Source organism: Taudactylus pleione, unplaced genomic scaffold, assembly GCF_031769625.1.
Source record: "Taudactylus pleione unplaced genomic scaffold, aTauple2 ptg000082l, whole genome shotgun sequence".
Taxonomy (NCBI): Eukaryota; Metazoa; Chordata; class Amphibia; order Anura; family Myobatrachidae; genus Taudactylus; species Taudactylus pleione.
The window spans coordinates 5146861-5164081 of NW_028284484.1; the positions used below are offsets into that span (position 1 = coordinate 5146861).

Sequence of the window (17221 nt, forward strand, 5' to 3'; positions counted from 1 at the left end):
GAAATAAAATCTGCTTACTAAAATATATTTATGTGCTTGCAGTAGTTTTTTTAATAAAATACATTTAAGTGATCCTAAAATAATGAGAAAAGGTGTGAAAACACCCTGTTTTCACATTATTTTAGTAAAAATACTATTTATAAATATTCCTGTGTATGTGTTTGAGACCCTTCGAGGAGTTTGTGTTTTTGTAGCTTCTTTGTTTATATTAGGGAGTCTGCCGGCAACTACTGGAGAGTGGGCAAGTATGGTCTGCATATAAAGTTTACATTAATATGACTGTGGTTTGATACCAAAATCGAGGTTGGCTGCATGTTGTAAAATGGAGTTATATTTATGGATAATTGACTTACTAGCTTTATTATTGTGAGATGCCTGTAGATAACAGAGGTGTTTGTATAGTTTACAGGTATACTATAAACAGTGCCTATATTTATTATTGTCAAGGATTAAGCTTATATATTGAGTGTATTGAGTGTAATGCCTGTACAGCATATAGATTGTATATGATGGGACAGCAATGTTGTGTCCATGCGTTCCACAGTGTGTAATGATTCTTGGTGATAACAATATACAATCATACTTGCAATAGCCGGGAGGTTCTCAAAAATCGGATGGCGTTCCCGGCCGCCCGCAAGAGAGGGCAAGTCTCCCAGACCCTGATTTGTTTTGTTTGTTTTACATTTGATGTATTATTAAGTTTCCACACTTTAGTCCATTTTTTTCTTTTCTGTAAATTACTATACATTTGTTTTATACCCTTTGGTATATCAATCTGCAAACAAGAATACCGTTACTTGTAGACCACAGGTAATATTTCTAATGAACACAATGAACAAAACCGGACCAATGACCAAAACCTAATATACTATGGTGGTTATCATCCCTCCCTACAAGACCCTGTTCTTTATCGAAACATTTATCCATTTCAATATGTTTGAGTCAATTCCAAGAATTATAAATTTTCTACTTATTTTATTGTGGGATTCCATATAAAATGCCTTGCTAAAAGTCATTTAAATTTACAGATACACCCTGATTTATCACTTTAATTAATGAGTTCCACTAGCTTTGTTTGACATTATTTCCCATCAGCAAATTCATACTGCACTCATATCATTTGTTTCTAAACTGGCGATGGGCGACATGTGGTCCTAGGTACACACGTGCCCATCAGCTTTCACTTATGGTCTTCAGCGCCTTCCAGCTATTTGTTTGTTATAGCTTGTAACAGATAAAATGCTTGCTGATGTTTACAGATAGGTATCTATTTCTTTAATTAAATGTATTGATTTCAATTATTACTAAGATTAAGTGTAATGTGTGGCCCGTTGAAGGCTGGAGAGCCACGTAGTGTATCACTGATCTAAATAGCCAACTATTCTAGTTTTTATGAGGTGGTTCCATTAATTTCCCTACTATTGAGTGAAACGGGAGCTTGTATATTTGCCTTGCTTGTTGCTTATTAGCTGTATGGTGTTCTATTTTAGTTTGGTGTTCTGTTTAGTATTTTTTTTTTAAATTGTGTGTTGTTTTTTTCATATTAACATATATTAGCATATTTGTTTACGAATATACTAAACATAAAGTTACTCAGAATAACAAATGATTAATGTTAAGCTAACAAACTCACTTCTCTATGAATACTTAAGGAAATGGACAATAACATATTGTCTCTCGAAATGCATATTCCATAGTTTGTTATTAAGCGATTACTATTGTCCATAATAATACAAGCCATTATAATGCTCTCCAACCTCTTCCTTTTATTACTGACTAGAAAGAAACTGTAACATCTCCTTGGACTTTAGAGTGCATTAAGAAATTACAATTATGCTGCCAGCAATTTGGTTCCTATTCATTGCCCAGGGCATTAATAGTGCTATCTCAGCTAAAGCTAATGCTGAGATGGAATGTCCTTGTAGTTGTAAAATGCTTAACTCTCTTCTAATGTATTGCAATTAGAAAATAAAGACCTTTCATGGAGAAAGATGGATTTTTAACATATAAAACCAAGTAGTGTAATTTGAGGTTCTTTTCAGCTGTGAATGCTTTAAAGTTCACAATCATATACTGCAACAAGAATGATCTAAGAGGGTGCTTGTATTCTGTTTAATATCAGTCTTACCATCTTTACTGATGATAGATTGATGCTGAGGGATTTCCCCCTGTTAATATCAGGGTGGCTTTTAGCTGTAGGCTTGCTTGAAGGGCACCTGGTTCAGACAACCTCCATCCTTGTTTTAACATGAGTGCTACTTATTTTGTTTCAGAGCGCTTACAGTAATTTATCCTTATCCACCCCACTGGGCACATGGACATCAGCAGGGCCATTGAGAACCGACAAGGGCCTGGGTACTGAGGGGTGTGGCCAAATATGGGAGGAGAGACCATGCCCCTCCCCAAAAAATGTGGAAAAATTCTGTGTGCGGCATTGTGAAGTGCAGCTGCTGTGCATGCTACAAAGAAGGACATAATATGCGGCACTGCAAATCAATGCTGTGCATGGCCCCTGGCACGACAATCGAGAACTGCCAGCTGAGCAGCAAAGCATTTGCATTAAACTAGTAAATAAAATAGGGATAAATAAGGGTGCAATTTTGGAGTTGGAGCAAATAAAAAAAAGCAAGTAACTTTGTGTCTGAATCAAACCATGTTGCACTGCAAGGGGTGTAAATACATGTATTTTTTTTTTGCAGAGTAAATACTCTCTGTCTTCGCACGTAGTCCACAAATATTGAACACCTATATGTATACACTGCATTTTAGATCTGCCCCACTTGCAGTGCAACATGATTTTACCAAGGTACAAAGGGCCTGAATCACTACTGATCGCAACTGCGATTATGCACACAATCGGCCAATTGTTGTGTTCACATGCGTATGCATCGGGACTGCGATCGCAGTGACTAGCCAGTTCCATCACAGAGTGATTGACGGGAAGTACCCTATTGGGGGTGGTGATGGAGGGGGTGGTCGTCAAAACGCAGGCATGCCAGTGCGTTTGAACGCCGTTGCAGCGGCGTGCATAAATTATCCATTGTGATGCCATACGCAGCTTGGGCTTTCACTGCGTGCAATGAGGTTAGCAATTCCTGAGTAAGGCCAGACCTTGCGTAAGTGTGTGTGAGGCTCCGATTGTACTCGATGTAACCAATGGTTTCGCAGTCTTGCTAAGTATTACAGTTGTGTGTAAGGTAAAGGGGGCGTCCTTATGTTAGGCTGCGACAGCATTGAGATTGCAATCATTAGCATATCTTCGCAATGAGAATGCGAGCGTAATCGCTATTGCAATAGCGATCCTTACTGAATCAGGCCCAAAGTTACTTATTGTCTTTTGTGTTGCTCCTGGTGTCATGTGTACAAATCAGAGCCATTTCTTCTACTAAACCAGTTCTATAATGCAGAGACCATTTTGATGGTATGCATACAAAGCAAAGCTCATCCAAATGGCCAATCCACAACAGAAAGCCTCTTCTGATGGAAGATATTCAAAGAAATATGACTATTCCCCAGTATGCGTACAGTGTAGTAGGCCCCATTCTGGTAGAAAATACAGTACAACCTATTTTGGTGGCACACATACAAAGTAAAACAACTCATTTTTTTTTCAAAAAACAAGCAAACAACAGCGCTGTAATGTTTTGGAGAAATTTGGGCTGTAATTAATGAAAGCAGCCAATCAGAGTTTATTGAAGTTTGCTTGACTAATAAAATAGTTTTGTCCAACGTATATTTCATTGACGTGGAAGCTTCTTACATAATCACATAGCATCAGTGATACCAGTGGTCTGACACAACTCTGTTAGGAATCACTGGTCTGTAGGGATTGCCCTCTCCACTCTAGTGCTTGGTGCTGAAGGTTCCTTGATAAAGCTAATTTTTTACATTCTTTTGTATGACTGTCATGAACTAATTCTTTAAAAAATATATAATAATTTTCTTTATGAAATAATTACAGGTCTTAACATTTTTCACATAGTTTTATACCCTCATGTTGTAAATCTGTTAACTGCCCTAAGGAATTGTTATTGCAGTGATAACACTATCATATATTTATAAACGACGTTTTTTTCATACACAAATATGAAAATTAATTTTGTAGCATATTCCGTCTATTTAAACGAGTTGAATTGGTAAAATGGAGCAGATGCACAGACTTAAATACTATGGAGTCCATTTTGAAAACTATTGATCAAATACTTTCATTCAGATATGACTGTTTTAATTGTTTGTTTAAAATATTGATGTAAAATCTAGTAGTACACAGTACTTTGACAGCAGCAATCATGCTGTAATCAGAATTAAGGTATTTATTTTTGTCTCAACGCATAGGTAAAGTAACAAAAAAAAACAAGGTTATCTAGCTGTATTGATAGGGGTTATTTTACAGGGGAAGCAATCGGGAAGCCGACTGCCTAAATACCGGCAGCCGGCTTCCCGACTGTCATATCCCGGCAAGGGTGAAATGCCGTGCGTCTAGATGTAGACGCCCGCATTTCCCCGACGCCGGGAGACCGACGCCCGGCATCCCGATCGTAGTGATGCCGGGCGCCGCGAGCGGACAGCCACGGGGGGAGGTTAGGTTAGGCACCCCCCCGGGAGGGTTAGGCTAGGGGGAGGGAGGGTTAGGGTTAGGCATCCCCGGGGGGGACTTAGGGTTAGGCACCCCCCCAGGGGACTTAGGTTTAGGCAGCGGGGAAGGGGGTGGTTAGGGTTAGGCACTTAGAGGGGGGATTAGGGTTAGGCACTTGGGGGGGAAGTTAGGGTTAGGCACCCCTAAGGAGGGTTAGGGTTAGGGGGGTTAGGTTAGTAGATACTCACCTATCCACGATCGGGATTTCCAGCGCTGTTGGCCTTCCGCTGCTTGGAACTCTGCTGATGTCGGGCTGCCGCTGACGGGAATCGAACCGGTAATGGGTATTTCATACCCATTCCTTTTACAGAGATAGATCTGGAGGATATTATACACTGTATATAATGTGTCAGGAACACAAAACAGTAATCACTTACTCTGGGCTACTGTCTAGAAACCATAACTGGATTTAAAAAAATAAATTATATATATATATATATATTTATATATATATATATATATATATATATAAACACACACACAGGTTGAGTCTCCCATATCCGAAATGCTTGGGACCAGGGGTAGTTTGGATATCGGAATATTCCGTATTTTGGAATATTTGCATATCATAATGAAATATTTTGGGAATGGGACCCAAATATAATGACAGAATGCATTTATGTTTTATATACACCTTATACACACAGCCTTCAGGTAATTTTATACAATATTTTTAATAATTGTGTGGCTCAAACAAAGTTTGTGTACATACATGAAATTAATTTATGTTTCATATACACCTTATACACACTGCCTGAAGGTTATTTGATTCTATATTTTTAACAATTTGGTGCCTTAAATAAAGTTTGTGTACATTGAACCATCAAAAAGCAAAGGTTTCACTATCTCAATCATGCTAAAAATATTCCGGATTTCTGAGTATTTGGATATGGGAGACTCAACCTGTATATACACATACACACACAGATTAGTAAAATGAAGCTAAAAGTTATATGCATCCTGTACAGTGGTTATAAAAGTATAACTAGTCATACACTTTTGCCATTTTCACATTTTAGTGCCTATTTAAACATCAATTTTTGGGGGATAAATGCAAATTTACAGTATCCCCTAAATGTGTCCGGGAGGGAGCAGCAGATATCAGATAGCCTCTATGGGTTTCTATGGGTGCTGCTTTTTTGGCAATCTTACCAAGATCCACTTGGCTGCGGTAGCTAACGGTATCCCCAGATGGCATTAGCCACTGTAGCTTATGGGTTACAGATTGCAAGAGTTAGTCATAAGAAATTCCAATCATCTAGGGTCGGTAATTAATATATATGCTCCTTAAAATTCTCATACTGTGCAATCAAAATGGATTTATTTGGAAAGATTGAACACTGATCAATATAACATACTGAAAAGTTAAATAAAAACAACAGTTCTAAAGTGTTCTCTTAATTTAAAAAAAAAAATAGTTTTTTTTAAAAAAGGTAATATTTGTGAATGTTACTATTCACCCCCTTTGCTAAAGTACATCTAAGTAAGTTTTGCCAGAAAGTATGTGGGGAATTCACACTGAAAGGGACAGACGATTCTCTGGTCTGATGAGACCAAGGACTATGGCCCTCATTCAGAGCCGTACGCTCTGAGCAGAGCGCACGCTCTGAATGAGGGCCGGGCTCCATTTTCATGGAGCGTCCTCCTGGACGCTCGTATAGCTGTGGGTCATCACCCACAGGCTATACGAGCGTGCATTGTGATGGTCGCGATGGTCGAGACCATCGCGACCATCGAATTTGCGAGCCGGAGCCTGCGGTTGAGGTTTTCAACCGCAAGCTCCGGAGTGATTTTGGCTCTATCAGAGCCAAAATCACTCCCACTAGTGATGTCAGTGGGCCGGCTTCTGACGGGAGGCGTTCCCGTGGGAACGCCCCCGTCAGGGAGGCACGCCCCCGGCACGCCCACCAAAGGGGGCGTGCTGTCAATCAACATTGACAGCACGCCCCCTTTGATCGAACACAACGAGCGAAGGACTTTCCTTCGCTCGTCGCGTCTGGCGCATGCGCACGACGGAGCTCCCTCCGTCGTGCGCATGCTCAGTCCATAACATCGACCCACTTGCGAGCGGACAGCCGCTCGCGAGTGGGTCTGAATCAGGCCCTATATCCAGTGGTTTGTCAAAGCCACCGATCATCAGCTGCTTTAACAGATAGCTTTAAATCAGCAATAGGAATGAGCGCTAAATAAGCCTTTGATAAAAGACAGACAGCAAATATGCCCCCAATTTTTGTCAGGCAATGATTGGTGCTTTGATTGGCACAAGTCTAAGATTGGGTATAAAAAAAACTATTCTGTCAAAGACGTAACGTAGAGGGTGTAACGTGCCAGTGCCTAAGGTAGGAGGTTGGAGAAGAGGCAAAGGCTCAGGCAATGGATTTGTGATATTTGTTTCTCTGTATTTGGGGGCCCATAATTGAGTATTGAACTGATAGGTGACAAATGTCACGGCCAGGGTATTTCAGCATGGCACTAGGCGGGTGTTACCTGTGAGGTCGTTGTGGTGCGGGCTGTCTGGTGGCGGAGCTGGTGTCTGGCGGGGGGCTTTGGCTGCGTGCGTTGTTGTACGGGCCTGTTGTCACTCTGCGCTGGTAAGGCCTGGCGGCGTCTCCGTTCCTTTTGGCATGGGCGCCGCCATTTTGCCTTCTGGCCATGTGATGCGGCTGGCCAATCCTGGTGAGTCACATGTTCCTTCCGGCCAGTAACAGCACGGCATGGGGTATTTAGGAATGGTCAGTGCCTTCCTTCTTTGCCAGTGCAACGTGTATCTCAGCCTAGCTGAGAGGGAGTTCTCTGTGCTTTCCTGTTCCTGTGAATTCGTTGTCTGCCAGTCTGCCTGTCAGCTCCTATCTCCCGCTGGACTACCCCGCTTCCTCCATCACCCTTGCCCATATCTGAGTGCCTGAGCCTGCTGACATCCTGCTCATTTGCCTTAGTTCACTACCTGCATACCTGGCTATTATTTTCCTGCATCACTACCTGCATACCTGGTTGATTATTTTCAGTCTCACTACCTGCACACCTGGACAGCTCTAATTGTTTCTACTTGGACATTAACCCATTACTCCCACCACAGAACTCTTGTGCACATTTATATATTCCTGGACTTTTATTTACTGCCATATTTTGTGTCTACTCAAGCACTTATTAAAAAACCTAGTTTTTTATTCAAATCCGCTTCTGTGATCGCTCCTGCTACCACCCCGGGTCCACAAACAACCCAGAACATAACAACAAAGTCATACTGTACATATGTTTAATGTGGCTCTGTATTATGTTTTGTCTGGCCAGAGCCATTTTTTGACATGTTTCTGGCAAGTTAATCCTTGTAACAAATCACTGAAACGCGCCATTGATTTTTCTGCTAGTCCTCAAAATGTCCTTCTATTACATCTGGCAACTTTAAATGGAAAGTCGCTGGAATCTCAACGCGATTTCCAGCGACTTCAATCTAAATTCTCAACCTATTACCTGCCCCCCATGGCTCATTTCTAAAAGCCATAATTTGATTTATATATATATATATATATATATATATATATATATATATAATGGAGTCTGGGAATAGTGGAGAGTGAGGGGTATTTTTGTGGGCGAAGTATGGTGTCGGAGAGTGGTGGTAGCTAAGGAGTATTACAGGGGGTAAGGTATGATGTGCAGGAATGGTAATGAGTGAGGGGAATTGCAGTGGGTAAGCAGGTGCTTGCTTGGGGAGGGGGGGTGAGAATTACTGAGAAAACCTGCTTGAGCAAATCACATAATCTGCCGATGTCTAGGATCCTCCTGGTTAGTATCGGAGTTAGATGAACTTTTACACATTGTCTACAGTGTAGGTTATTATTGTTTGAGGATCTGCCTATGTTCCTCCATGCATGTGTTATTTATGAGCAAAGATATTCTGGACATCCCAGAAACACAAAATAAATGCATCAGACACTGTCACCCTCTTGTAATGTGCCTAAAAATGGGTGATGACCACCTTATCAACATTTTGGTTTTTACAATGTTGACATCTGTATTCAAACAGGTGATGTTAGCTTTATAATTTGCATTATATATCAATTAAAAAAATTGGGCTTCAAAGGATTTATGGTTCTTCAAAAGCTAAGTAGAATAGAACCAACTGTACCATATACTAACAGTTTTGTAACTAGAATGGTGCAACGTACTGCTTCCATGGGAGCATACTATAGTGCCTACCAAAATGGTGGGGGTTCAGTCTTCCCTTTTGCTCAGAGCACTAAGTTGTTTGCACATACTGTAGCTTTACCTACCATGAACAATGGTAATGGGGGGATATTACAACACCTTTGCTTTGAAGAATAAAATTGATGAAGATACAGACAATTGCAGTATCTATATGTCTAAACCTCACTTATTTAAATATATTTAGATATAAAAACAGCTGTCATTGCAACTAAAGGTGTCGCTACCAATTTTAAAGCAAAGGGGAGTATGTGTGGAATTAGCCCTGATGCCTTAATTCATACAAAAATTGACGACCTATTCATGCCCCATGCTACCAATGAACACAGGAACTTGGGAGGCCAATCAAGTTATTTTACATAGAAAGCTGCTGTATGCGTGGCTCAACTAATGGGGACTGTTTGAAGATCTGCTGTGATGGTGACTGAACTTGTACTGTGTGCCATCATCAATTGACTCCACTTGGTCCTATGTTATTGAGTATTTACCCTGAGCGCCGAGGGCCCAAATCCATCCACTTAGTCACCTACGTGAGCTGCCGGTTTGGACAAAGATTCGTTCAGGATGAGTAGCCAGAGCTACCTATTACATTGGGCAACACACATGAAGGTTAATATATTGTTAAAGTTCTTACATGCATTAAAACACTGGTTCCTCTACAAATAAAGGAATATTTGTCCAGGGTCCACCATTAGACTTCAAAGAAATGGGACTTTGAAAGGAAAAGCCCTCAAAGAGTATTTATTTCAATAATTTTGTGTCCAAGGAAGACAAGAGACAATCAGGTTACTTGATTCTTGGATCCTCTTAGTCAAGCTATATAAGTCAATGATATTCTAATGTTTTAAGAATAGACCTGAGCCATAAGCTGCTAAATTTTGGTACATGGGTACACGATGAAAAAAATAGTTTTGTCTTGTGCTTCTCCCTTAAGCTGGGTACACACTTATCAATGTGTGCACCCAGCGATGCGATGCCCCACAGGCCGACATATCGGGAGGCTGGTACACATTACATGATCAGGTGCCTGATCACTCAATATGTCGGGCACTGGTTCCATTCACCTGCCTGGCGTCGGCAGGTGGGTTGTTACGTCGGCTCTACATGCAGGACAACTGAATGACCCCGATGGAGGACCTGAGGGAGTGCGCATAGACGGTAATAGTGGGTTCACATTTATCGATATGGACAAAATGTCAGCCCGATCCGCTGGAACTAATTGTGTACACGCCTTTAGGGGTATAAGTGTGTGTTTTTAGAAGTGGAGTTGTTGCCCATAGCAACAAATCAGATTCCAGCTATTATCTTCTAGAAGGTGCTAGATAAATGCTAGAATCTGGTTGCTATGGACAACATCTTTAGTTCTAAAAACCCGCACTGTAGTTAATATACCCCTTAGAATCAACTCGTTATATCTTACATTTTGGATACAAAACCTAATACTGCCTCTTGTGTTTTGAAAAGTATTATAAGGCAAATTAATGTGTTCATGCGCCTGGGCTGCCCTGTTTGTTCCCAATCGTCGCATGTTTTTTATGAGATTTTCTATATAACTTCATTGGCCTTTGGTGCAAGCTTGAGTGTACATTTTAGTACAGGAAGACATACTTTGATCCTGCAATTGTGAAACAGATAACTGATGTCTTTTTAAAAATTTTTGTTTTTACCTGCAGCAGAATACCCCAAGATCTCCATAAGTGAGGCAGACGCCTCTTTAGCCCCTCCTGACAAGAGAGTCGAAATGGGCCAGGCTGTTTTTGAAGATGTCATATTTGGCCCACTGCCAGCCAAGTTTCTCAATTTTTTGGAGAATACTGAAAAGGTAAGCAGTACTAGTAACTTTGCTGCACTTCTTATCATCTCTCAGTTTGGAATGAACATATATTTGTGGAAAGTGGCATTCCACTGAATAAAATATAAGTCTTCATGCAGCTATATGCAGCTCTCACAATTATTTATAACAAAACCCCCTCCCAACTACATATCAAAAAGCATGTGTCTTCATGGAAAATAAAAATATTGTGCTTTGAAGAAGGTCTGTGTGAAACAACATGGTTGTTTTTTTTGTCCTGTTACCTACAAAGGATTATTCAGATAATAAACAGGAGACACATCACCACAGCAGTTGGCAGGTGTCAAAAAAGAGATAATTGACTGAATGAGTACAAAGAAGTCACAATTTCTGTTTCTTTGTATAACAGCAAAAAGGCACATTTTACTAGTGCGGATATTTTTTCCATTAGCGGAAGGAAGAAATGAAGCATGAAAAGAGGAGAATGTTTGTATTTAAGAGAAGAAACAATAAAGATCTTTTCCTGCAGAATGGTTGTAGCAAGGTTCATGTGATAATAATTTTGATATGAGACCACGATCTGGTTAGATAAGGCTTAGGCTGGGTACCCACACTACACAATGGTGTACCTAGCCAATGGGACGACGCAATGGAACGATACATCGCATTGTCTGTACACACTGCACAGCGCAGTGGGTGGTGGCGCGATGTGTCGTTCCTTGCTGCAATTAGCACCATGTCGTTGTTCATCACATCGTCTCATCCGCACAATATATATTTCCGATCTGTGTCGAAACGATATATCGTGTGAGAGATCGCATGGTACTTGCAGCAATCTGGTCACCACAAATTCACATTTTCTAAATCATCAGCACACTTCCTGCTACTTACTAATTATATAACGCAAAGGGCGGTATCCAATTAGCCCCGAACATTGTTCGGGTGCTAATGGATCCCCAGGGCTATCCAAATAGCACCGATGTCCGCCTTACGCTGGCACTTATCGGGGCTTTTTTTGGGACCTGATATGTCCCGAGAAAAAAATCATGAAAATGCCGCTTTTTCGCCCATGAAATGTTGAAAACACATAGGTTCGTGAACTTATCACGGATCCTGTGTGTTTTCGGGAGAAATATCCTACTAATCTGTCCAAAATAATAGGATAGGGGTAAAAAAAAAATCGTAGTCGAAAAACAGGGATAATCAACAAAAAATCCCAATTTTTTGCGATCGTGGCTAAATGGATACCTCCTAAAGATATTTATTATATGAATATCTAATTTCAGATTTAATTGCAGATTGAAAGTGTACCTGTTACCTATTTTCCTCCTTTTATGGACACCCTATGAGATCTCAGAGTGGAAGTCCGAGGGACAAGTGTTTATGGCGTGACGATGTGATTCATTGCGCAGTGGGGGGCTGGGCTATAATGACAAGAATTGGATTGAATCGCTGTATCACACTCCCAGCTATCCGTATCGCCACACAGCCTTTTCCAAAAGATATATAGGGCTCTATTTAAATAGGAAAGCAAAAAATGGCATAAATACATCACCGCTTTTCGCTTTCCTTTTATCTCCGTATTTAATTTTTTTTGGAGGTGCTGAGATATACCTAGTGAATGTCTGTCCCAGTGAGGTGATAAAGAAGCTCAGTGACAGTGCCTGCCATATTTTTGCAGAGGAGAAAGATGGCAGGTGCAGTGTGTATGCGCCGGAACTCACTGCTACATTGAACTAACCAAGAATATTGATACAAAAATATTTATTGACAAAATGGCAACAATGTATCTAGTTTATAGAACTGCAGTCCCTAGATCAACATGTATATTCACATAGCAGAGACCAATTGACACTCTGTATACATAACAATATTAAAAGTAATAAAGCACTGATTCCCAAAAAGCAACAGAAAAATAAATGTCACTGATAATAGAGATTGATAATCCAATCATAGGCAAAATTCCATGGATTAATTGAAAAAGGGTATCTTATTAATTAGATTAAAAAATAACAAATAGACTCTCCCTCTGGAAGAGTGACTGTGACACCGCAATGAATGAGTGCTTTTTGCGCTCGCTCCGGGGCTCGCCCGTGCACACTGGGCCACCATCGACCCGCTTGCGAGAGGGTCTGAATCAGGCCCTCTGTCCAGACAGTGGCAATCAGCAGCACAGCACAATAGAGCCAATAGCGCCTGGCTATCCAGAGAATAGCAGCAGTTCAATAAGACAACCTGTGAGCCTTGACGCATTTCTCCTCAATGTCAGAGGTTTTTTCAAAAGGCAGGATGGATCCCTCCTCATTTGGATGGGTTTATATATCCACAACTACCAATAGCAAAGTTACATGTCCAGCAGGACACAATCACTTAATTAACAACATTCTCCAATATTCTAATAACATACATGGCAATATAACCACCTGTGAAATATAAGAATCAATATTACCTTGTTTGTTATTTTAAGTTATTTAATTTGGGTACTCGAATGTTTAAAAATATGAATTTATATTTAAAAATAAAAAATAAAAGATAAAAAATAATAAGTATATATATAAAAATATAAATATATATCAATAATTAAAATACAATATAATAATGAGAATATGTTAACAAGACATATGCATATAGAATAATATTACATAATAAAAAAAACAGACACGTTTCTGCTCCTATTGCTATATACTGTAGATACATACCTCCCAAACGCCCCAGTTTCAGCGGGACAGTCCCACTTTTCAGGCACTGTCCCGCTGTTTATGTATTAATTAAATATATCTGTGATATTTAAGCACTCCTAGTTCATTTTGCAATTTCCATAGGCTCTATAGGGGTCAGCAACCCCCCCCCCCCCCTGGTGAGCAGCTTTCAGATTCACATACCGTCTTGGTTGAAGCACCCACTCATTTGTCCTGTCTAACCTCTAAATAGAGACGGATACACCCTGTGGGGAAAAGAAAGCAACACACACATAAAGAGGAGACAGAGATGCAGAGACACACGAAGAAGGGCAGAGAGGCTGTTACAGACAGGGGAAGGAGAGAGGCTTCCACAATTAGGTAGAGGCTTGTGCAGGCAGGGTATGGACATTGAGGCTGACACAGACAGTGGAAGGGCAGAGAGGATGGCAGAGATGGGATTGGCAGAGAGACTAGTGCAGACAGGGGAAGGGCAGGGTGGTGTAGAGAGGGGATGGAGAGAGACTGGCACAGACAAGGGACAGGCAGAAAAACTGGTGCAGGCAGGGTATGGGCATTATCTATTATGTATGTTGTATAATTGATTTTGGTTATTTATATTCATATACATTTTTTGTGTGTTTTTATACAGCAACCGATTGCTGTGTAGTATGATCAATCAATAAATCAAAAACATTTGTAATTCACATGTATATTAGTGCAAATCAAACAGACTTTTTGTAGAGAGGCTAGTGCAGACAGTTAAAAATAGGAGAGGCTGGGGCGTGGCTTAGCAGCCGTCTTGAGCGGACGACTTCTGGAGGAGCTCCATCCTTCGGAGACAATTTTGGACACTTCCACTCATTTTCCTATCCCAGGGCACCCACCTGTCTCTTCTGCACTGTGCGATGCCACACGGGGGTCCTTTTCCGGGCAAAATCAGGATGCAACTGCCCTGTGCTTCCTCTGCGGGCCTGCATCAACGAGGTCTGTGGGAAGCTGTCCTGCCTTTCCCCTCCACGGCAGTGGTCCTCACTGCTCTGGTCTCCAGACCCCCGCTTGACTCTCCCCCTCGGCTGCCCTCGCCTCCACCGGCATCCACGAAACCAACACTACATAGTCTTTAGCCGTGGCGGATGCTGGAGCCGGTGAGCCCCGCCCCCAATTAGCCGCATCAGCCAGCCTGGCCAGACTGCCTGTCGGAGCCTCCGCAGCTTGATCATTGGCCCTGAGGCTCTTGAGTGAAAGGTGAGCCCTATTTGTTTTCTGGCCGACAGCTGCCTTGCAAAGGGGGACTGCGGTGACTCTTACCCCTGCTCAGGTGCAGCCCTCTGTGACATTTTTTTTTGTCTCCTGTAATCAGCTGTGCAGTGTACAGAGGAGTTGATTAACATTTTATTTGTATACTTCAAGACCCCTGGGACTTATTAACAATCCATATTTTTTAATGGCAGTCATTAGCCACCTCTAGACTCTTTTTGTGTACCTTTGTTCCCCCCTTATGGTCTGCTCAAGGATCTACACCTCATTAAGTTGATTTTCCATTTATCAACTACACTGCTTATTATCTACCGACTTCCTCGATATATAATTTTTTAGGTGGACTGTTACAGTTTGTTATGCTCTGAAGTGTCGCTCTCTCTCTCTCCACCCGGAATCCTTATAGCCTTGCATACTACTTACGTCTACCCTGCTATTTTTTCATCATGCACAGAAATACTAATAAAGGGAAGAAAAATACACAGCAAGGTATCATGCAACATCTCTCCCGTCCCGATTCACGTCATTCAGCTGACTCTCCTCCGGCCTCTCCAGCAGACTCCATTCATGCAGACCCACCATCAGGCTACTCTTTTGCAACTAAGAATGACATTCAAGCCATGATTGGGGAGATTAATAAAACCCTAACATCCAATTTTCAGCAATTATCCGTGGATCTCTGCAATGAGTTGGCCTCCCTTACCAGTTGCACTGCTGCGGTAGAAACCCTAGTGAAATCTATCTCAAGGGATCTACATGATGCTTCTTATGACATTGATTTCCTATATCGTGATCTTGAGTTTCTTAGAGATAAAAATGAAGATCGAAAACAGAGAAAGACGAAACAATCTAAGAATCAGGAACATCCCAGAATCTGTACCTTCTCATGACCTGGAACCATACCTTATACGTTTATTTAGGATGTTAGTTCCGTCTTTCTCCGATCAATCCCTACATATTGAAGGTGCTCACAGAGCCCTTCAGCCAAAGCTTAAAGACGGTGATCCTCCTACGGATGTCGTATTGAAATTCCTATCCTTTACAGTCAATGGGCTCTATTTATTAACATTTTTACTAAAATAAAGTGAAAAAGGGTGTTTTCACACCCTTTTCACATTATTTTAGTTTCACCTAAAGTTACTACAGGGTATTTGGAGTAGAATTCCTAAAAATTCTACTCCAAGCCCTAATTGTCACTTATTTTTAGTAAGCAGATCACATTTCCCATAATTGTAATGGGAAATGTGATCTGGCCAAAGTTACTAAAAGTAAATTGTGAAAAAATACCGGTGAAAGGCCTGTGATACTAACGCCACCTGGAGTTGGCGTTATCCAGGGTCTCCCCCGGTTACCAGACTCCTGCTCTGCTCTAACGGGCAGAGCAGAGCCCGGGGCTGCCCCCAGTGATCAGCTGTGTGGTCTAATCAGACCACACACTGATACACTGTAAAAACAACAACAACAAAAAACATAGTAAAAAAAAAAAAACTTACCAGAGTTCAGAGAGTGATGTCCTCTCTCCGATCAGCTGGTCTCCCAGCCTGCACTGATGCCCGGTCGTCACCTGATCGGGTCCCAGTGCAGTATGGGATGTCAACTGACCAGAGCCACGGAGGACATCACCGGAGCACTTAACACTGCAGGTAAGTGTAATTAAGGGAGAGGGGGTCGCAGGGGATGGGGGTCCGCAATTGTGGGGGTGGGGCTTAGCGACAGGGGTGGGGCTTAGCAACGGTTGGTCGGCGCATGCGTCGGCACTTGTCACAGTATTTTTTGCGAAAATACTGTGATAAGGCTGCTGAGGGGAATCGCAGGGACAGAGCTTTATCGCAAGCTCTGTCCCTGCAAGGGATTTGTAGTAAATCCCTGTGATATTGCCTGAATTCGCAATGCGAATTTAGTCTGTAATATCACACTACAATCTGCATTACAAATGTGGATTGTAGTAAATAGAGCCCAAAAACCAGGTAGTGAATGCTAGCAGACAAATCCAGCGTATCTTCTTCGATGGCTCCGACTTGCAGATCTTCCAAGACCTGGCTCCTTCCACCATTCTCAAGCGCATGGATACAAATATAAATGGGGCTTCCCTTTTCGCTTAATAGTCGAAGTAAATGGTTGCCCAGTGTCGGTGAGAGACCCTAAAAAGGGCACAGAATTACTCCAGAGACTCAAGCTTCCTGGGACTGGTGGCTCTCCTGCCCATGGTCTAGCCAGATCTCAGCCTTGTATGTATTTTACAATGTTGTTTTGTATAAGTGCCCAATTTGGTACTCAATACCATTGGACATGAGTGTTTTGGGTCTTCTGCTTCTACCCCTGGCTGTAGGTAATGATAAGGACTTATTTATGTTCCATTTCTGAGCTACAGTTTTTGCCTCGTTTGGTCTATTTGAGCCGTACGGAAGGGGTGGAGGTAGCAACCCTGCCTCTGTTTATCCTTCCTGCTGTCTATGCATCCGTTCACATTATGTTCTGACTATTGGTTTGAAATGTCTGTTTATATGTCCTTTATGATGTAGGTATTTGACACTTTATTCACTGTGTTTTTACTATGTTAATTCCGAGTGGATAGTGTCCATGTCACTCACTGTCTGCTACCCCCTTGTACATTGGGACCAACTTGCGAGCATCCCTACGCTCATTTAT

The 17221-nt window shown here is 41.6% G+C and overlaps 1 protein-coding gene across 3 annotated transcripts in view; it reads left to right on the plus strand.

Moving 5' to 3' along the window:
• The window catches only part of MORN1 (MORN repeat containing 1), a 735456-nt gene that overhangs the window by 435590 nt on the left and 282645 nt on the right, over positions 1–17221 (plus strand). For all 3 annotated transcript variants that reach the window (XM_088468235.1, XM_088468237.1, XM_088468236.1), the window contains exon 11: positions 10516–10664. In XM_088468235.1, the coding sequence (XP_088324361.1) occupies positions 10516–10664 (149 nt within the window). The remainder of the gene's footprint in view (positions 1–10515; positions 10665–17221) is intronic.